This window comes from Poromitra crassiceps, assembly GCF_964638095.1.
Source record: "Poromitra crassiceps genome assembly, chromosome: 10".
Taxonomy (NCBI): domain Eukaryota; kingdom Metazoa; phylum Chordata; class Actinopteri; order Beryciformes; family Melamphaidae; genus Poromitra; species Poromitra crassiceps.
The window spans coordinates 45,447,405-45,470,445 of record NC_139631.1 but is presented as its reverse complement, the minus strand read 5'-3'; the positions used below and the strand labels follow the sequence as shown (position 1 = coordinate 45,470,445).

The 23,041-nt window shown below is 45.0% G+C and overlaps 1 protein-coding gene across 1 annotated transcript in view; it reads right to left on the bottom strand.

Annotated features, from left to right (window-relative positions):
- Positions 1–23,041, bottom strand: part of LOC310784099 (solute carrier family 12 member 2) — a gene marked incomplete at both ends in the record, with an annotated part of 45,071 nt that overhangs the window by 14,540 nt on the left and 7,490 nt on the right. The window contains 9 exons of the mRNA XM_083645075.1: positions 2,198–2,321; positions 4,241–4,348; positions 12,754–12,902; positions 14,027–14,111; positions 16,310–16,437; positions 16,649–16,757; positions 17,070–17,180; positions 18,692–18,831; positions 21,794–21,889. Of these exons, the coding sequence (XP_083501201.1) occupies positions 2,198–2,321; positions 4,241–4,348; positions 12,754–12,902; positions 14,027–14,111; positions 16,310–16,437; positions 16,649–16,757; positions 17,070–17,180; positions 18,692–18,831; positions 21,794–21,889 (1,050 nt within the window). The remainder of the gene's footprint in view (positions 1–2,197; positions 2,322–4,240; positions 4,349–12,753; positions 12,903–14,026; positions 14,112–16,309; positions 16,438–16,648; positions 16,758–17,069; positions 17,181–18,691; positions 18,832–21,793; positions 21,890–23,041) is intronic.

Here is a 23,041-nt window from a genome sequence, read left to right as displayed (position 1 = left end):
GAGTGTGATGAGTACAGTAGCAGAGTGTGATGAGTACAGCAGCAGAGTGTGATGAGTACAGCAGAGTGTGATGAGTACAGCAGTAGAGTGTGATGAGTACAGTAGCAGAGAGGCCATTTACACCTGGCATTAACATGCGTTTTCTGCCATCAGATTGCAATCCGATTGTATTTTATCACTTGAAAGTACAGGTGTAAACACCCCCAAAACGCATTGAAGAAGGATTGCAATCTGATCGGCCAAACCACCTCCGGAGGTGGTCAGGGACGCATTATGACAACATTTAACACAAGTGTAAATGCAATGCGTCCTCTCAAAACGCATTCAGCAACATACGGAAATACACCGCACCGGTGTGTGCCCTCATCTCGCCGCTGTGTCAAATGCGCACACACACAGGCAGCCTGTCACGGACCGGCTAAAAATTCTCTTTCTCCCCCCCCCCCGCTCCGCTTTTGCACAACACTCTCTTTCTGCTAGGTAGCGTTGCTTCAAAGTTTTGCTGCGGAGCGGAGGTTTTGCCACGGCTTATCGAACCCTTTCTCCCTCATTTTCCTTTCATTTTCCGCTCCTTTTCCAAAGGAGAAGTGTTGATATAAAAGATAAATTATGCTCTCAATTGTATAACGTTGTAATTTAGGATGTTACCTGAACGCAACACAGGTGGTTACAGCCAATGACATGCACGGAAAACGTATGTGTGTGTGTCTCGGACCCAGTGTCAAACAGCTCCATGGGAGAATAACCTACAGAGAAAACTGCTATATCGACACGTCTGAAAAACTACCTCATGAGAGCGCAAAAGCTTTTTGCAATATTTGGGAGGTTTTTCGAAATTTACGTGTTTGCATTACCCGATTTTTATTGCGATATTTAGATTTTGCGCATTTCTGAGGGTAATGGAAACACGGCTTACAGACAGGCCAAGGACAAGAACAAGAAAAGTGGCAGGGGCAGAGCAACGTGTCCTTTTTATAAAGAAATAGATGCAGTGCTGCGTGATCGGCCATCGTTTTGTCCAGGTGAAGGGGACGTTCACTGTGCATTTGAGCTTAACAATAACCTCTATTTCCCTGTGCATGTATGCAAACATGCATGCACACGTTCAGGGGGCGCGCGCGTTATGACGTTCGAGCTGGAGAGCAATCGGATTGCAATCTGTTCACCCAAAACGCATGTTAGTGCCAGGTGTAAATGGAATCAGGCTGAAGTGATAAAATACAATCGGATTGCAATCTGATGGCAGAAAACGCATGTTAATGCCAGGTGTAAATGGCCTCAGAGTGTGATGAGTACAGCAGCAGAGTGTGATGAGTACAGTAGAGTGTGATGCGTACAGCAGAGTGTGATGAGTACAGTAGTAGAGTGTGATGAGTACAGTAGAGTGTGATGAGTACAGCAGCAGAGTGTGATGAGTACAGTAGAGTGTGATGAGTACAGTAGAGTGTGATGAGTACAGCAGTAGAGTGTGATGAGTACAGCAGTAGAGTGTGATGAGTACAGCAGTAGAGTGTGATGAGTACAGTAGAGTGTGATGAGTACAGAGTGTGATGAGTACAGTAGAGTGTGATGAGTACAGCAGAGTGTGATGAGTACAGTAGAGTGTGATGAGTACAGTAGAGTGTGATGAGTACAGCAGAGTGTGATGAGTACAGCAGCAGAGTGTGATGAGTACAGCAGCAGAGTGTGATGAGTACAGTAGAGTGTGATGAGTACAGCAGAGTGTGATGAGTACAGCAGAGTGTGATGAGTACAGAGTGTGATGAGTACAGCAGCAGAGTGTGATGAGTACAGTAGAGTGTGATGAGTACAGCAGAGTGTGATGAGTACAGTAGAGTGTGATGAGTACAGAGTGTGATGAGTACAGCAGCAGAGTGTGATGAGTACAGCGGCAGAGTGTGATGAGTACAGCAGCAGAGTGTGATGAGTACAGAGTGTGATGAGTACAGCAGCAGAGTGTGATGAGTACAGCAGAGTGTGATGAGTACAGCAGCAGAGTGTGATGAGTACAGTAGAGTGTGATGAGTACAGCAGCAGAGTGTGATGAGTACAGAGTGTGATGAGTACAGCAGCAGAGTGTGATGAGTACAGTAGAGTGTGATGAGTACAGAGTGTGATGAGTACAGAGTGTGATGAGTACAGCAGAGTGTGATGAGTACAGCAGCAGAGTGTGATGAGTACAGTAGCAGCAACCTACCAATGAGGATGAAGGCGAGGCCGATGAAGAAGGTCAGGACGTAACCACGCAGAGGCTCGTTGTTTTTCCCATAACCCTTTGCAAACATGCCCAGACCCGGGTAGATGTTGTCCTTACACAGAGCCTGCAAGCACAACAGCATTCATCCATTCATCCATTCATATCCTTATTCAGCTTGTTCATTTGTTCATTCATTTCTTCCTTTTCCTTTCTAATTGGGATTGGTCATTTTGTAGTCAGGATTTTGTTTTTTTGTTTTTTAAACAATCTGGACCTTATTTTCAGTTTGGTTATCCTGGTCACCCAGAACCAAAATCTGAAAACGATTCAGTATAGAGCTAGAACGTGCTGCACAACGGCCTGGAACAGAGGCTGATAGGGTGATGTGCTATCCGAGAATTTACGTCCTTTAAATAGCTTATTTTCTGCCACGCAGCGGCTCATACCGTTATTATATCATAGAGACAATGAGATGATGAGCGCTGTATTTACCTTGCTGCAGCCGTCTTCACCCTGTCTCTGTTTGCTGTCTGTCACATTGGTACCCAGCAAGCAAGATTACGTCATGATGATGTAATGACGTCTTTCAGTGACGTCCAGGATGTGGCCAAATCACAGCCGATATGGGGATGATTTAGGATGCCAGGACGTCGAGCTGACGTCGAAATATGACGTTAGCATCAGTTATTCTGCTATGTGCACAGTGTGTTTTCAGCAGCTTTATATGTCCAGATTAATAATTTATGCAAGATTTTCAAAAAATAAAATAGCACTCCAACTGGGATTTGAACCCAGGTCTCTAGTGTAGCAACACACTACTTTGCCACTGCACTATCTGCTTGCTGAAATCAACAGTGGCACGTTGAACTAATATATGGTAGCATTTCAAAACATGGATTTCCCTTGTTCTTTCAACAGTGTGTGTCACATCAAACCGTGGTGTCGGAACAGTTAAAAAAACGAAATGTAATTATTTCATTCAAACCTTAATCTTGAAGAATCATTGAGGTTTCCCCCAAATGTTACACGTGTTGTATGTCTCCAGCTGATTAACGTTGCTTACCCAGCGCTCCTGCACACTACAGCACAGGCTAGACACAAATATACTGTAGGCTACATATTATGGCATACATGTGTTTTTTATTTAAAGAGTGCGCGTCAAGTCTTTGTGGATCAAACATCGTGACCGTCGATCACAACAATTTAACAACCAAATAAAGTGTCGATCAAATATTCAACAACAAAACAAAGACACATGCATTAAGCTGTTGGTCACAATTTGGATAAGAATGGACAAAATAATACTATAAGAGTGGATAAAAAAACATGTGATTTTACTTTGATTACAACCATTTATTTTTGCTCCTGGAGATTTCAGTGGCAAAGTATTTTACTCTGTGATTGAAATAGGCTGATATTCTGGGCCAGAAGATATGACTTGATCTAGGTTCTCTCGATTGGTCCCGGTCCGTCCGTGCTTGCTGGGTAACTCCCATTGCCTCCGCTTCTCAGTTTGTAATCCATATGACGTTAGTCTGGCTGAAATAAATACGGGCAGCCATCGCATTCAAATGCATCGTCCATATTATTGAAATCAGATAAATATCCACGGTGTTTACTCCACATGAAACATGGCGGCTTGATCCACTGCAGATGAACTCTCAACTCTCAACTGATGTGAAACTCTCGTGGGACTTGGTTACACAGTCAATAGATTAGATTAGATACATTTATGTCAAGATCATATAATAAGGAGATGAGCCGCTGTGTGGCAGAAAATGGGTGACCAGGATAACATCAACCAAACTGAAAATAAGGTCCAGGTTGTAAAAAACCGGAATTCTCCTTTAATCGTCTGCTAGTTTATTCATTCATTTAGGCTACTCATTCAGATTGATTTATAATGATGAATGAATTAATCTGTGTGTGTGTGTGTGCGTGTGTGTGTGTGAGTGTGTGTGTGTGTGTGTGTGTGTGTGAGTGTGAGTGTGTGTGTGTGTGTGTGTGTGTGTGTGTGTGTGTGTGTGTGTGTGTGCTTCTGACCTGAAAGACTTTGGGAGCGCTGACGAGCGAGGCTAGAGCTGACGACAGCGTGGCCGAGAAGATTCCTGCTGTGATGAGAGGACCGAACCCCGACACCAGACTCATTACCTACACACACACGCACACACGCACACACACACACACACACACACACACACACACACACACACACACATTTTAATTTCTTTATTGGATTTTCGATTAGAGACATTAATCGTATATCAAAACCCAATAGTAGCAAGAGTCAATGCAATACAATACAAGATCATGCTCACAATGTTATCTGTAGGCTATAGACATAGGCAGATCAAAAAAAAAGAAACATTAGGCTCTATGGGTATAAGTGACAGCGTCTTTTCCAAATGAAATGACTGCCAATGATGGCAGACACAGAGCAGTACTTGGCCAACTGTTTTGCAGCTTTTTTTGCCAGTCCAGCAAGTTGGAGTCCTCGCACACACATTTTATGAACATGCCCCAGGCTACCAAATATCAAGACTAAAATTTTACAATTATACCCACATGCAGAGATGGCATTTGCAAGTGTTTGATATTTTAGCCATTTATAACTGAAGCATGTATCCATGTACAAATCAAAGGAACATCCAATTTCTAAAATTAAAACAGACTTGGTGGATTCATTGATCATGACAATATCCGGAGTATTTGGACAGCTTTCAACAGTATTGTTAAATGTATTGTTAGATTGGGATGAGGCAAACCAGTTAATTTGAACAGTTTTGTTAATGTGGAATTGTGTGTGTTGTCCAGTGGCACGACGCAGTTCTTTAGCAGTCAAATCCACGATACGGTCGTGGCGTGCCGTATAGACCCCTTATACAGCTTGTCAACATTGAGCTGCGCGCGCAACTTGAAGGCAGAAAGCCGTCAGCTTTGCATTGACAGACAGCGAGAACCCCGCTGTCAGGACTGCTCTGTGCCCATCTGCAACACACAGTTATATTTTAGTTTTAAAATGCAGTTCTCGGCTTACTACCACAGCTTATCGCCTAGTGATAAGCAATGTTATGCATCGAAATTAACGTTGTTTAATGGGATATGTCTTACAGACCCACCCATACGCACTGGCGCTGTCAATTGGCCAAGCCTATGGCCAGCAATACATATCGTGCATTCCTTTATAACTGGGGATAGCGTAGATAATTATTCTGTAACTTGCAAAGATATATTGTTATGTTGATAATGCACACAACTCAATAATGACATTATGTAACGTTACTTGGTCCGTTAACTAACCGAGCGATGTTGAGCAGCCTACAGTTTCAGGCAGCTTACCTGATTATGAAGAGCACTACAAAGTCGGGCATTTTTAATGATGTCCTCGTTCCAATCAGTTCAACTCAATAATGACATTATTTAACATTACTTGGTTGTTAACTAACCGAGCGATGTGGCTGCAGCCTACTACTACAGTTTACCTGATATGAAATGAGCGAGCACTGCAAAGTCGGGCATTTTTAACGATTTCCTCTTTCGGCTTGCAACCAAAGACACTTACGGTTAGCATTAAAAGCAGTATGAGTTGACGGGATTCGGTAAAACTTTAGTCCTTGCTTTGTAGATAGTGTAACAGACTGTTCAGTGTTGTGTTGTGTTCTATTGCGTGTGTGCGAGGCTGTGTATGTTCCCTCGAGTTGCGTAGAACAGGATATGTGGGGAGAATTAGGTGAATTATAACGTTACAGCCTGGCTCTATCGTTTATTATTTTATTAACTAAGTGTGAATAGGCGGACCCGAATACTCTCCTACAATAGCTTTCCGATTCTGGCATCCCACTGCACAACACGAAGACATATCTAGCTCGAATAGTTTTCAGGCGACTGGAAAACTACTTGACAGGGCTGCGCGGAGTCTGTCTTTCTGCCTCCGTCTTGCGCATCTGACGCTGTTTGTTGTCATTGTGACGTAGGCGTATAAGGGGTCTATACAGTCCCTTGAAAGCGGGGCAGCTGTTCATAATGTGCGCAACTGATTCCGGTTGCTGATTATTGTGCAGTAGACAGTGTGAATCATGTTGTGATGGGTACCAGAGGGCAAGGTTGTATTTGGTGGGCAGAACTTGTAACCGGGCTTTTATTGTGAATTTAAGAATGGATTCATCTATTATTGAGTTGTGTAGGATGGAATGGGACACAGTATGGTCAGCGCACGGCAGGCAGGCCAGCATTCCTTGTAGCCGCAGACCAGTCCAGCGTTGCCGCTGGCGGGTTTGATGGTGTTCAATAATGTCTCGTCTGCAGTTCTGGGGATTCAGGACCTTCGTGTTGTCCTCGTCAGTGCTCAACACCGCCCGCACAGAAATGCCCGTGTCAGTGACTACAGCATCACCAACCTCCACCACACGGTCCAGTGCGTTCGCGTCGCTCCAGCTCAGGTGTATTTGAGCACTGTTACAGATGTCGTTAAGGTCGGGCCAGTCAGAGCGCACTCCAAACCCCGGGGCGCGCGTGTCCAGTTTCCCACTGGGCTTTTTCCTGAATCCCAGGAAATTGGCCTCTGTTGTTGAGTGTGGGACTTTGCGCTTTGTTAAATCCAGGAGAAGTGAAGCTCGTGCCTGTTCTCTGACGGCGGGATCATCGTTGTTTAGCATACGGAAGAGATGGTTTATTCTCGTAGCTGTATAAATCCATTCAACATTGGGGACGCCTAACCCCCCCTCGCTTCTTTTGTGAAAAATTAAATCTCTGGTTGAGTGCGTATTGAGGCCCATCCATTTCCGTACCAAATTACGGAAATGGACACATTCACATTCACAACACACACACACACACACACACACACACACACAGACACACACACACACACACACACATTTTAAATACTTTATTTGGTTCCACAAATTACATTTCATAAACAGGGAAACAAATATATCAGGGTCAATTAATACTGAGCACTTATGGATACACATAGCACCTCCTTCTCCACACTGCTAGACTGCCAATAATTGCTGAGACAGAGCAATATTTGACAGTTTGTTGGCTCTTGCTCTTGTCATTGTCTTGTCTTGAGATATCGTGTTCTCACAGGACGTGAGGTCACAGTGACCTTGAAGTTTGACCTTTGACCATCTAAATGTAATTAGTTCATCCTTGAGTCCAAGTGGATGTTTGAGCCAAATTTGAAGAATTTCCCTCAAGGCGCTCCTGAGATGTTAACAAGCATGGGACGGACGGACGCCTCCGGCCATGGATGTCGCCGGCGGAGGCAGAAAAACTTGGTGAGCATCATGAGTTTGATTTCTATAATCAGCCTCAACTTCAATAAAAAAAAAATCTGCTGGAACATATCTCATCACTTTCAATCTAAGTCATTTATACAAACACAAGATCTCAAGTCAAGACTTTTGAAACCTTTTCAAGTCATCAAAGCACATGTCAGGGTCAACTCCCAAGTCACCAGAACCAAAGTCGCCAGTTGCCATTACAAGAAAGTGTGCTCTGTTCCTTACACCATTGTGCACTGTTCGTTCCACCATTATTGTTTCGCCAAATTATTTGTTCATTGCTTCTGTGTCATCTGTATTATTGCTCAGTGGTGATCTGCTTCTAAAGGTCTACTCAGAAAGTTACAATAGCACAAAACAAGGCAGCCAGAATGGTCCCGGGGTTGCTCCCCTAGCTCTAGCTTAGCTGATATGCATGCCCGTCTCACATGGCTTAGTGTTGAGGAAAGATTATTTACCAACTTATATATATTTTCATCGAGTTACTCAAACTCAGACTCCTACATTTATTTTCAACAACATAATTTATAGTTCAGAAATTAAGACACACTTCAAAAGAGATCGAGAATGTAGGGAAACTGGATTGATGCAGAAGAAGGCGGTAATGCAACATTAAATTAAGGAAGCCAACTGCCATAAAACACCAAACAGAAGAAGAAGGGGGATGTAGGGAAACAGTCGATGGATGAATCCAGAAGGAGGTGGCAACATAAAGGATGCCAACTGCCATAAAACACCACAGAAGAAGAAGAACATAGCGTACACACGAGAGAGGTGTCAACTTAAGAAGACGGTGGAGCATCTCCTGATCTCATGCAGGAGGTATGAAGAGGGGAGAAGGACAATGATAACTGGACTGCAATTTTTTTAAGAGAATCACAAGACTGTAATAGAATAGTGAAACAGTGGATGGATAAATCCAGCAGAAGGCAGTAACGCAACATAAAGGATGCCAACTGCCATAAAACACCACAGAAGAAGAAGAAAAAGAAGAAGAACAGCGTACACACACAGTGGGTGTGGTACAGTGATGCACCTGAAGGAATGGCTGCTCGAGCAGAGCATGGCGACTGGCCACTCCACTATGCCAGCGACGCAGGAGACCTGGACAAACTGAGGACCCTGCTGCAGGAAGACCACTTCAGAAAGCAGATCAATAAGTGGCATGGGTGGTACGGTCTTAAGTGCACCCCTCTGGGGCTTGCAGCCAGGGAGGGTCACACTGCCTGTGTGACCACCTGATCAGCGAGGGAGTTCAGGTAAGCCTAGCTGATGAGTTTCACTACATGACTCTACTTGGCCGTGTTCCACGGTCACCTGGACTGTGTCCGGATCCTCCTGGAAGCCAGGGCAGACCCCCAACAGAAGAGGACACTGCTCAGACACCCCGGTCTACTGGGCTGCCTGGGCAGGAAGGCTGGACATACTGCAGGAACTCATCAGGTTCCATGCCGCTGTTCCTATTGACATAGACAGCGATCACACCCTCACAATGTCTCCTCTCTACATCAGCGTCGCCGCCACTACCTGGACTGCTTCCACCTGCTGCTCCACGTTCTGACCCGTGACGTGGCTTCTCGCCTGCTGAGTATGGTGTTGCGGCTTTCCCATCTCTGGTAATAACCCAATAATTACATTTGTATCTCAAATCTTTTCCTTTCTGTTTTCATTATAATATTGTTCCAGAGTCAGACTGTATTACCACACCAGGGGGAAATGATAATGAATGTAATGAAGATCGGCCGGCAATTAGACAGATGGGCAAATATGATTTTTATGTAGAAGGAAAGGATTTGATTATATTTGTTAACACTAATAAAAATATTAATTTAATTAATTTATTATAGTGGAACAAATATAACTGAATAATTTCCTTCTCCATAAGATTTTTTTTTTTGCATTCCCACTAATTTGCTGAGGCCCCCTAGTGCCCCCTGGTGGGTCCCCCATGGGGCCCGAGGCCCCACTTTGGAAACCACTGTGCCATGTCACCAACAATATCAGTGTCACTGAGCTGTGTGTGTGTGTGTGCGTGTGTGTGTGAGTGTGTGTGTGTGTGTGTGTGCATGTGTGAGTGTGTGCGTGCGTGCGTGCGTGCGTGTGTGTGTGTGTGCTCTCTCTCTCGTAACGGGACAAGCCCCGTCTTTTATTGTCACACGAACACCACAACACATGCATGCGGCCACAACACACTCATGCTGACGGTGGCCGGTGAAAAGTTTTTTTTCTTTTTTTTAAATTATAATAGATTTTTCATTTTCATTCCAACAACACATGAACAAAACAAACAGCTCAGACACATGAAAAAATAAAATAAAAAGTGCCCTTTCCTGACCATGAATGCATTTCTAATGGTGCTTTGTATGGAAATTGCCCTTTCCATGCCATCACTGAAGGCAGCATTCAAAGAGAAATGCCTTTTCCGAGCTCTCTTGGCCTTGAATGCACCATTTGTAATAGGCCTCTGCATGGAGCAGTGCTTTTCTAAACCGCCCCTGAAGGCACCAACCCAAAAACGCACGTGGCCCGTCCCCACCCACTCCAGCACTGCGCACTCCACTCAGCCAGAGCAACCATGCAGACCGACAGCAGCAGCAGAGGCGCACACAGTCTGACAGATATATCAGTCAGTCAACGTGAATCAGGTATGTATGTTTGTCAAAGTCTCATCCTAAAATTAGATATTCCTCTAAATCTGGTTAAAATCGGAATATTAAAAATGAGTTATACCCCTAAATTGCCTCAAATTTCCGCCCTCCGGATGGCGGCTGTAGTGCCCTTTTATGAATTTGAGCCCCTGCCCCTCTAATGTTCTCTGCACGTCCCTGCATCCAGGCATGTCCTTTCCTCCGGGGGGCAGGCCAGGAGCAGTGGTCGCTTTCTCGTACAGCGCCCGGGGACCAACTTCGGATGTTGTCGTCACTGGTCGGATGACGATGACGATCTGATCTTCTGCATGTTTTTAGTTGGGGGGTTATATATGGAGGAACCCCCTGGGGGAGCACGGGGAGAACATGCAAACTCCACACAGAGAGAAAGGCCCTTACAACGAGATACCCCACCTGGGCAGTGGGCACTGAGGATATTGGGGGGAACACAACCACAGCGCTCACAGTGTCCCAGGTGAGAATCGAACTCAGGACCTTCTGACTGTGAGGCGACAGCTCTACCACTGAGCCACCGTGCCCCCTGTGCGTGTGTGTGTGTGCGCGTGCGTGCGTGTATGTGTGTGTGTGTGCGTGTGTGTGTGTGTCTGTGTGTGTGTGTGTGTGTGCGTGCGTGCGTGTGTGTGCATGCGCGTGTGTGTAGGTGGTTGTGGTCAATGCTCTCATTCATGCTCAGGCTCCGGCCAGCGAGAGCCTTGTGACTCAAAACAACAGTCACTATTATCTCTGCTGCTCTTTGTTTGGGAATAGCGCCGTCACACACACACACACACACACACACACACACACACACACACACACACACACACACACACACACACACACACACACACACACACACACACACACACACACACACACACATCGTTTGTGTTGCTGCTCATTAAAGCTCTAGTTAAAGCTCTTGTTAAAGGTCTAGTGTGTAACTTTTATATATAAATAAACATCCGTTATGTTCAGGCCAGAGCAATTTAGAGAGAGAGTGGCGTCAGCGGAGGACCACAATGCGTGACTCATTAGCCAATGAACAGCCAGGAAGGGGTCTCGCGCTACTTTTGAATGCTAAAATAAAGCTGATAATGTACAATTTGATTCTAAAAAAGAAAAAACCTTTCAAAGTACAACACAAACTGTCCATTTTGCTGCAACTTGACAGTGCTGCTTAACTTATTGAGTGCCAATGACGACAATCGTCGTCAATTGCTTTAGTGACGTAGAGTGCCAATGACGACGATTGTCGTCAATTGCGTTTTTTGACGGTGGGACGTGGATCAAAGCCTAATATATCTCCTGTAAAATTTTAGGGCATGTTGAAGGTGTATAACCTATTTTACCGACCCATTAGGTGGCGACAGTGCTCTCCAGATTAGAGGAAGGTCCGAAAACACCAGGAAAAACGCCCGTGATCAAAGAGAAACCGCTCATGCTGCAGCCAGAGCCATATAGATGGCTCTGACTTGCAGCTGATGTTGGCTGCGAACAGCAGTCAATCCGCGCACACAACTGAGCCCCTCTGCCTCTGTCTGTCTGTCTGCATAGTTTCTTCACACGATTAGCCGCCAAAAAGGCAGCACCCGACGCCGAAGGGCCAAACCTTTCCCTGCAGTCCGGTTTGGCATTTCCTTGTCGCGCTGGGAGCCGGCGCAAAAAAACGGAGCGCTCCGAAAATAGACTGGGTGCGTGAGGCTGTGTAGTGTGGGGAGGAGTTTGCAGCTGAGGGGGGGAGAGGGGGGTGGGGCACGCAGGCACCACACAACTACACCACGTCACTACATCAGAAAATATTATCTTCAGACTCAGTGAATGTGCTTGAAATGCTGCATTTCACAAAAGGCGGAATAACAGCCTATCTTCTCCGGCTCATAACTAAAGAACGGAAAATGGGATCAATAAACTTTTTTTTGCAGATGATAGAAGAGAGTCTCATCGTTCTTTGTGCGTGTTCGGTGTTTACATAGTAATATCACACAATATTCTGTAGGCCTCGAGAAATCACTGAAAACGCTCTGAAACTCTGGCACTGGGAGCGTCCGTTCTCCAAAAGTGGCTGGCACTCAATGAGTTAATCCAGGAAAAAACTGGTCCATTGGAGTGAATGGAGATGTCGCGACTCTTCTATATACACGGGCTCTGGTTCAGGCCAAACGAGTTCCCACGCTGCTGATTAACCCTATGAGCGCCACATCTCTCTGGATTCCACAGTAGACCAGAGTTTACAAACTGCTGTCTGTGGCAACCAGGCGGCATGCTCAGGTTTGGACAGATATCTCCACACTGGCCTGGGAACACCTCGGGATCACCCAGTCAGAGCTGGCTGGGGTTAACATGGCCAGGGAAAGGGACATCTGCTGGAACAGTTGAGGATGGATGGATGGAGTTGGGAAGCGGGTGTGTTCATACAAATTTTGTCTTATTTAATAAGGTCAGTAGTGTGATTGTGCGTGTGGTTACCTGGAAGTCGTTCATCAGGCCGTACTGTAGTGTGATTGTGTGTGGTTACCTGGAAGTCGTTCATCAGGCCGTACTGTAGTGTGATTGTGCGTGTGGTTACCTGGAAGTCGTTCATCAGGCCGTACTGTAGTGTGATTGTGCGTGTGGTTACCTGGAAGTCGTTCATCAGGCCGTACTGGCAGCCTCCCTCCCTGCAGATGGAGAAGTCGTATCCCAGCGTGCAGGCGGCGTCCGTGCAGTTCACCGTGTCCACCACCGTGTCGTTATGGTCGCCCGTGGCATCTCGCACTATACAGGCTCCTACGGGCCGAGAAACACAACGCACACACGCACGCACACGCACACGCGCACACACACACACAGAAACACACACACACAATCGTGTATGAACACAGTGGCAGCAATCTCCAGTTGGTACTCCTGCAGTTGAAGGCCTTTCAGCTGCCAGGCGGCTGCCACCAAAGAACTAAACTTTGTTCCACTATAAGAGAATGAAACTACTACTACACTTTTATGAAACTAATTTCAACTTTAACAAAACTTTAACAGGTTGAATTGTTTTAAAGAACATGGTGCAGGTTGAAGACCACATTGCATTAATATGTGGGAGGGACGCTGGTGGTCACGGGGATGCAAACTAGTCTCTTTTAGGTGACAGTCACCTCTTTCATCCTAACATAGGAGTGGTTTTATGTCTGTCCTCGTCCTGGTATCTGTCACCTTTTTCTTTATTTTTTTACTCTCCATTTTTACTCTTTGCATCCCTGTGTCAGCCCCAGCAGATGATTTCACAGGTGTTAAACGCCCATTTAGAATGTCACCTTTTTCTCCATACTTCTTCCCCGGGGGCCTGTATTATTATTTTTTTTACTCTTTATTTTTGCGGTATTTTCATACTAATCATGAGCCCAACATGTAAAAGAATTACCCCGCGCTTAAACTTATCTTCCGTCATGTTAAGTTAAGAGTTAAAGGAACCAGTAACATCACTGGTCCATAACTCAAATCAACTCAATAACTGTCAACTAAATGAATGCCTGCAAAACGGTTTTACTGTTAATATTACTGATTTTGTAATGACGCTGAAGTTGAAGTAAGTTAAGTTTCTGGAAGTTTGCTGCATCTGTATTATCCATTTCGATGCATACAAATACTCAGTCTGTATGTCTAAAATGTAAATCAATTGGCCAAAGAATGATTTAGGTTTCTTTTAAAAAGTGCCACAATTTCACAATGCTGTGCTTGATTCTTTTTTGCAAAAGTGTCCCTTTTTTAAATACTGTAATACAGTTGATTTCATTTCAGAATGAAACATTCAGCAGCTGCTTATTGTACTGTTACTGTACGTAAAGAAGCTAATGGCAGCGAAACCCAGCAGATCCCACAGACAGAGAGGCAGGAGCAGCAGCAGAGTAGATGTTTACCTGTGGAGAAAGCCACGGCCACGTAGGTGATTCCTGTGATGACGATGGCCAGCAGGGTTCCTTTAGGGATGGCTGACTGAGGGTCCTGAAGGGAAACAGCACATCTGTGATATCACTCTCCAGCGTCTACTCCTGATACTCCATGTCCATCTTCTAATCGAGTCTGACATTACCTCCACTCTCAGCCATTTCCACCAGGGGATCTTCCACGGGAATTCCATTTCCCCTAACCAATCACGAGAGACCAACGTATCGGCCTGAATGAACGTTAATCCAGATGGGAGAACGCAAAAAACAACAACATTGAATAAATGTCTTCAAAGCAGAGTGCCATTCGGATTTCAAAGTCAGTGGTACTTTTGATCGATTTAAAACAGCCTTGATAACAGCCTTGTCTATAGCAGCCACCATTGTTGTTATTACTCCCTTGCTCGGCTCACATGCATTTTCGACTTCGTTTTGAAGTCAACTACAGACCTGTGAAGTTTTGTAATAGCATCTTGCACGGTTTTGATGCCATATCGCGTTAGCAAAATCTGTCCACAGAAACAGACAGACATATACTGTCAACACCCTTCCCCCCGCCACACACACACACACACACTTATGGCTGCCCAGATCATTACCCGCACTAAATCATATGACCACATCGTCCTCATTCAACTCCCCATCCACTACCAGATTAACTAGAAAAACCTTCTGCTCACCTAAGCCCTACACAACCTAGCCCCACCTATCTCTCTGACCTCCTCCAGGAGTACACCCCCTCCCGCTCCCTGCTCTCTTCCTCAGCCCGCTTCCTTAGTCCTGACCGTCCCCACCTCCCGCCTCAGCACCATGGGTGCCAGGGCTTTCAGCTGCACCGCAGCCAGACTCTGGAACTCCCTGCGCCCACACATCCGACAGTCTGAAACCATAAGCACATTCAAATCCTACCTTGCACCTGTTCAACCTGGCCTAAGCACTTCCCTATACAACACACGCATGCACGCACGCACGCACGCACGCACGTGCACACACACACACACACACACACACACACACACACACACACACACACACACACACACACACACACACACACACACCATGTGTAAAAACAACAATTTTAACACATGTGAATAGATCAACTCAGGCATCATGTGTTATTTTGACCAGTGTTCACAAGAGCTCAAAGTTCAGCTCACACAGATTAAAATGAACTAGTTGAACTAGGAAAACATGTTGATCCAGGAAAGACACCAACACGGTGATATCAGGAGGTGCTATTGCCTATATCAAAACTTTTTTTTTTTACCTTTATTTATACAGGGGGAGTCTCACTGAGAGCAACACATTCATACCTGGGAGCTGACCAGTACAACCACAGTCTGATCTGCTGGCCACTGAGCAGCTCCACTGGAGCAGTTAGGGTTAAGGGCCTTGCTCAAGGGCACCTCGGTGGTGGTAATGAGGGAGGGGCAGGCGCTGCCTTTTCACTTTCCCCAGCAAGATTTATCCTGCCGGTCCCGGGGATTGAACCGACGACCTTCCGGTCACAAGCTCGCTTCTCTAACCATTGGGCCACCACTCCCCCAAACTAAAGCATACATGGCTTTATTTTCAATCTGTGTGCAGTACAAACTGTGGTAGTGCCCTCACTGCTAATAGCTTAGCGCTACAATGGCAGTATAATGGGATTTTGGCCTACTCCGGTTCAGTCACCTAAAATGCACACTCCAACAGTGTCAAAAACATGTACATGTTGTAACTCGTGTACTCACCACGTGATTAAATAATAATCCAAAGTTACACAGTTAAACAGTCATTTTCTTAGTAAATTCACACACTGAAACCTAAACAAGGAGTAACCAAACTAACAGGAGTATAACCAAAGTTACTTCCTTGTTTGCCATGTGGCGCATGCGCTGTGTGCAGTGCGCAATCGCTGTCGTGATGACTGCATGATGAGGTCATCATCTAAACAGGCCGACTCACGATGACGTCAACATGTAAATGATAAATGGACTGCATTTATATAGCACTTTTATCCAAAGCGCTTTACAATGTGCCTACATTCACCCATTCACACACCGAAGGCGGCCAGCTGCCACGCAGGGTGCTGGCACAGCCATCGGGAGCAATTCGGGGTTCAGTGTCTTGCCCAAGGGCACTTCGACATGCGGACTGGAGGAGCCGGGGATCGAACCACCAACCTTCTGGTTAGTGGACGACCCGCTCTACCTCCTGAGCCACAGCCGCCCCAGAGACGTGTGAACAAGCCGTGTAAACAAGCCGACTCACGGTGAGGTCTCCGGAGATGTTGGCTCCTGCCAGGATCCCAGTGGCAGCTGGGAAGAAGATGGCGAAGACCGAGAAGAAGGTCTCATCGTCTCTGAAGTCTGGACCCATGTTCTCTACGAGGATCGCCGCTGGTGAGGAAAGGAGAGTGAACGTTACACAGGAAAATATAGGTCTAGTTGTATGTATTTGTATAAATTACTCTACTTTGAAGAATAATTTGAGTCTGATGTGGTTTTTCCACACATAAAATTCAATTATCAACTTCTTTTCCTTTATTAAAAATTCCAGAATCTACACTATAAATATGCAGATATATTGAATTGCAAAAGTCTGACTGACTGTTGTAGCTGAAGAAGCCCTTGCGCTCCTTGCTCTCCACGGGGATGAAGGTTCCTATGAAGAAGTTGGCGATCGCTGCCAGCAGGATGATCAGCAGCACGATCTGAGCCTGAGACAGGCACGCATGCCCGCACGCGCACACGCACGCACACACACACACACACACACACACACACACACACACACACACACACACATGCAGAGAGAAAGACACACACAGAGATTACATTTATTGCTGCACTGCCCAATTTGTGCTTGTTGCCAATGAGTTAAGTCAATGAGGTTTGCTAACAATGTCAACCACCCAATGAATTATACTGATGATCCATGAGGGCAAATGTTCTCATTACAGCAGCATAGAGCAGGACTTCCACAACAGAAGATGAATGTTGTGACAGATAGGGTCACAGTCCAGTCTTACCTTGGCCTCCCACTCCATGCCAGCCACAGAGATCCCCAGCAGCAGGATGACGGTCAGAGTGCCCACGATACGAATGTCATTCAGCTCATCCGTCATCAGAGCGTCCACATCCTGGAAGCAACAGCCAATCAATACATGGATCACTGCCAGGATCAACGATAGACTGGTCCAGAGAGAGAGAGAGAGAGAGAGAGAGAGAGAGAGAGAGAGAGAGGGGGGGGGAGAGAGAGAGAGAGAGAGAGAGAGAGAGAGAGAGAGAGAGAGAGAGAGAGAGAGAGAGAGAGAGCAGGCCTAGGTTCTATGGACGGTTTTAACTTGACAACATTCTAAATTGCACCTAGCTTACTTCCTGTTGCAGTCTTTGCTAATACAATAGCTGACAGGAAATGACATAGGTTTCATGCTGTTCCCTAGCAACACAGTTCTGTGAAAATCGTCTATGGGGTGCAAGAGCATGCATTGCACCCTCAGTTTAGTATTTTGCACTCTCAGTTGAAATGTGCGTCTGTTATCTTTCAGAGCTTGTAGTGGGCTCAATTTTAAAGCCAAAGTGAAATCAAATGGAACTAGGAGACCTAAGGCATCCATTGGTACCAACCATCTCATGCTAGCTTGTTGGGAACGGGGGTAAATAGCGCTCCAAAGTTCGGCAAAAGTTTGGCAACGGAAAAACTGGCATGGCGATTTCAAAGGGGTCCGGTGACCGCTCACCTCATATCTTAATGAGAATGGGATTACAGATATGCCCAGATAATCCCATGGAGTGTTTTTTTGCATACAGTGGTATTAAATCAATAAATTGAGTATGACTGGAAAGCTGAGACTCTTGTGGATTCACTGAGCCCCATTGTCTACATGTGTGATCATGATGTTAGTCCCCATAGTAGCTATTTCATTGTAGTGAGACATTTTTTTACTTGATCTCATCTGTTCATAGGGACCATGCTTGGGACCGTAACACCTATTCATTGCTGTTGCCAGTGCACACTGTGGCTATTACAGTAGTGAAGTGTCACTAAATTCAGATGCACCCTAAGTCATTTTGTTCTGGAACCTAGTCAGATAGATAGATAGATAGATAGATAGATAGATAGATAGATAGATAGACAGACAGATAGATAGATAGATAGATAGATAGATAGATAGATAGATAGATAGATAGGTAGATAGATAGATAGATAGATAGACAGGGCTGGACTGCAATGTAATTCTACCGGTGCAATGGCCGGTGGGCCGCTCGCTAGTGGGCCGGTCAGGTTGGTGAAAATGTATTATGTATTTGAAAAAAAAAATTTTTTTTTTTTTTTTTTTTTTTTTTGGAACTGAAATGTACCCAGGCCCGGGCCCGTGTGGCCCGGGCGGTTCCGCGACCCATGATTACACCTAAAACCCCTAGACCGGGTCATAACATGTGGCTTTATAAGTAAATCCCCAACCCATGCAAGCGTGAGCGAAGCGAGCGCGAGCTCGAAAAATTGGGCCGATTCGAAATTGTGGGCCTGTCTGACACATGGCAGGTAGCTTTTTTGGTCCCAGTCCAGCCCTGTAGATAGATAGATAGATAGATAGATAGATAGATAGATAGATAGATAGATAGATAGATAGATAGAAGTGTTCCTCACGTCAAGCAGCTCGACGACCGTCTCAGCAAAGCCGACGACGTACATGGCGACAGCCACGGCGTTGGCGAAGGCGAAGATGAGACCAATGGAGCCTCCGAACTCCGGCCCCAGACTCCTGGAGATCAGGTAGTATGCTCCTCCTGGGATGCACACACACACACACACACACACACGCACACACACGCACCACACGCGCACGCACGCACGCGCGCGCACGCACACACACACACACACACACACACACACACACACACACACACACACACACACACACACACACACACACACACACACACACACACCATTTATTTTCTATTATATTAATGATAATAGTTTTATAACGTGATGTTTTATTGTCTGGTCTGTGGGGACTCGCTGTCTGGCTCGAAAACAACATTTGGTCTGCATTGACTGTTAGGAAAGATCTGTTGTTTTACTTAGGCCATTTTTACTTGTTTTTACTCTCTGGATAAACACACCATATCTCAATACTGATTATGTATTTATTTATGCATTTATGTATTTATGTATTTATTTATTTATTTATTTGTTTATTTATTTGTTTGTTTATTCATTTATTTATTTATTTATTTATTTATTTATTTATTTATTTATTTATTCATTTATTTATTTATTTTACTGTATTCTACTCCTAATCCCCAGGAGCAATAATTAAATGAGAATATCCACCTGCTTTCACTGTAGAAAAAAAAAGAAATTAAATGTGATTTGTAAATGTCTGCACTCGTTTTTGTCCACCTGTTATCTTTAGAACACCGCGGCTATGAGCCCAGTACAGGCACAGCTCTTCAGTATAACACCTGTTATCTTTAGAACACCGCGGCTATGAGCCCAGTACAGGCACAGCACTTCAGTATAACACCTGTTATCTTTAGAACACCGCGGCTATGAGCCCAGTACAGGCACAGCACTTCAGTATAACACCTGTTATCTTTAGAACACCGCGGCTATGAGCCCAGTACAGGCACAGCACTTCAGTATAACACCTGTTATCTTTAGAACACCGTGGCTATGAGCCCAGTACAGGCACAGCTCTTCAGTATAACACCTGTTATCTTTAGAACACCGCGGCTATGAGCCCAGTACAGACACAGCACTTCAGTATAACACCTGTTATCTTTAGAACACCGCGGCTATGAGCCCAGTACAGGCACAGCACTTCAGTATAACACCTGTTATCTTTAGAACACCGCGGCTATGAGCCCAGTACAGACACAGCACTTCAGTATAACACCTGTTATCTTTAGAACACCGTGGCTATGAGCCCAGTACAGACACAGCACTTCAGTATAACACCTGTTATCTTTAGAACACCGCGGTTATGAGCCCAGTACAGGCACAGCACTTCAGTAAAACACCTGTTATCTTTAGAACACCGTGGCTATGAGCCCAGTACAGGCACAGCTCTTCAGTATAACACCTGTTATCTTTAGAACACCGTGGCTATGAGCCCAGTACAGGCACAGCTCTTCAGTATAACACCTGTTATCTTTAGAACACCGCGGCTATGAGCCCAGTACAGACACAGCACTTCAGTATAACACCTGTTATCTTTAGAACACCATGGCTATGAGCCCAGTACAGGCACAGCTCTTCAGTATAACACCTGTTATCTTTAGAACACCGTGGCTATGAGCCCAGTACAGGCACAGCACTTCAGTATAACACCTGTTATCTTTAGAACACGGCGGCTATGAGCCCAGTACAGGCACAGCTCTTCAGTATAACACCTGTTATCTTTAGAACACCGTGGCTATGAGCCCAGTACAGGCACAGCTCTTCAGTATAACACCTGTTATCTTTAGAACACCGCAGCTATGAGCCCAGTACAGGCACAGTACTTCAGTATAACACCTGTTATCTTTAGAACACCGCGGCTATGAGCCCAGTACAGACACAGCTCTTCAGTATAACACCTGTTATCTTTAGAACACCGTGGCTATGAGCCCAGTACAGACACAGCTCTTCAGTATAACACCTGTTATCTTTAGAACACCGTGGCTATGAGCCCAGTACAGACACAGCTCTTCAGTATAACACCTGTTATCTTTAGAACACCGTGGCTATGAGCCCAGTACAGGCACAGCTCTTCAGTATAACACCTGTTATCTTTAGAACACCGCGGCTATGAGCCCAGTACAGACACAGCACTTCAGTATAACACCTGTTATCTTTAGAACACCGTGGCTATGAGCCCAGTACAGGCACAGCTCTTCAGTATAACACCTGTTATCTTTAGAACACCGTGGCTATGAGCCCAGTACAGACACAGCACTTCAGTATAACACCTGTTATCTTTAGAACACCGTGGCTATGAGCCCAGTACAGGCACAGCTCTTCAGTATAACACCTGTTATCTTTAGAACACCGTGGCTATGAGCCCAGTACAGGCACAGCTCTTCAGTATAACACCTGTTATCTTTAGAACACCGTGGCTATGAGCCCAGTACAGACACAGCTCTTCAGTATAACACCTGTTATCTTTAGAACACCGTGGCTATGAGCCCAGTACAGGCACAGCTCTTCAGTATAACACCTATTATCTTTAGAACACCGTGGCTATGAGCCCAGTACAGGCACAGCACTTCAGTATAACACCTGTTATCTTTAGAACACCGTGGCTATGAGCCCAGTACAGGCACAGCACTTCAGTATAACACCTGTTATCTTTAGAACACCGTGGCTATGAGCCCAGTACAGACACAGCACTTCAGTATAACACCTGTTATCTTTAGAACACCGTGGCTATGAGCCCAGTACAGGCACAGCACTTCAGTATAACACCATGGCTATGAGCCCAGTACAGACACAGCACTTCAGTATAACACCATGGCTATGAGCCCAGTACAGACACAGCACTTCAGTATAACACCTGTTATCTTTAGAACACACCGCGGCTATGAGCCCAGTACAGGCACAGCACTTCAGTATAACATGAAAAGGTCTTTAAGTCCTTGTTGACCAGTTCAAAAACCTTTTCTCACTCCTCTGCATTTTAGACATATTGGAAAGGTTTAAGTGATTTCACGCCCAAATTGGATAGATGTTATAAAACCCTCAATTCCATCCAGACTGCCTCACCTCCTCGAACAAAGCCGTTGGTCGCTATAGCGGAGGTAGACAGGCCGGTGATGGTGGTGACCAGCGTTGCCATGGCGATGATTGCAATGGTTAGACCTGTTACAAACACAAGTAAAAAAAAAAAAAAAAAAAAAAAATCAGTTTGTGCTTTATTTTGTTGCATAGTGTAATACATAATTTTGTTTTGTCACTGAATTACTGTGACTAGTCTGTGAAACCTCTAGTCAGATTAGGACTAGGAATCATCGAATAAAGTTATTGCTGCTGTTATTTGGGGATAAATGTCACCTGTGTTACATCATATCAGAATACAGCGCATCATCAGTCCTGATGGACTGCTCTGAAACACGATGTGTCAACCCTGTTACAGTACATACAACCCTGTTACAGTACATACAACCCTGTTACAGTACATACTGTTACAGTACATACAACCCTGTTACAGTACATACTGTTACAGTACATACAACCCTGATACTGTTACAGTACATACAACCATGTTACAGTACATACAACCCTGTTACAGTACATACAACCCTGTTACAGTACATACTGTTACAGTACATACAACCCTGTTACAGTACATACAACCCTGTTACAGTACATACTGTTACAGTACATACAACCCTGTTACAGTACATACAACCCTGTTGCAGTACATACAACCCTGTTACAGTACATACAACCCTGTTACAGTACATACTGTTACAGTACATACAACCCTGTTACAGTACATACAACCCTGTTACAGTACATACTGTTACAGTACATACAACCCTGTTACAGTACATACAACCCTGTTGCAGTACATACTGTTACAGCACATACAGTAGGATGGTGATACATTTATCAACTTTAGAGCAGACTGGCAATGCTCGATTGGCAACAAGCAGTTGAGCTCAACAGCACCCCACGTTTCAGACTGAAAGTCATTTCAATGAAACGAGGGACTTCTAAAAAATGTCTGATTTGAGGTTGGTGTCAGGGTTATCCTGAATACAAACCATATCAGTCATTGTCAGATCTTACAGAGCAATGTGTTTTTACAGCACCTTCAGTTTAGAGAAAGATCTTACAGAGCAATATGTTTTTACACAACCTTCAGTTTATAGAAAGGAAGCCGTTTGAAGGCACAAACATGAGACTTTAACTTTGACAGTTTCTAAGATGACACAGTAAAAATGCTTTGAACATTTAGAGTTGATAATACAGTCCTGGCTGTCCTGAACTCAAATATCACTGACGTAC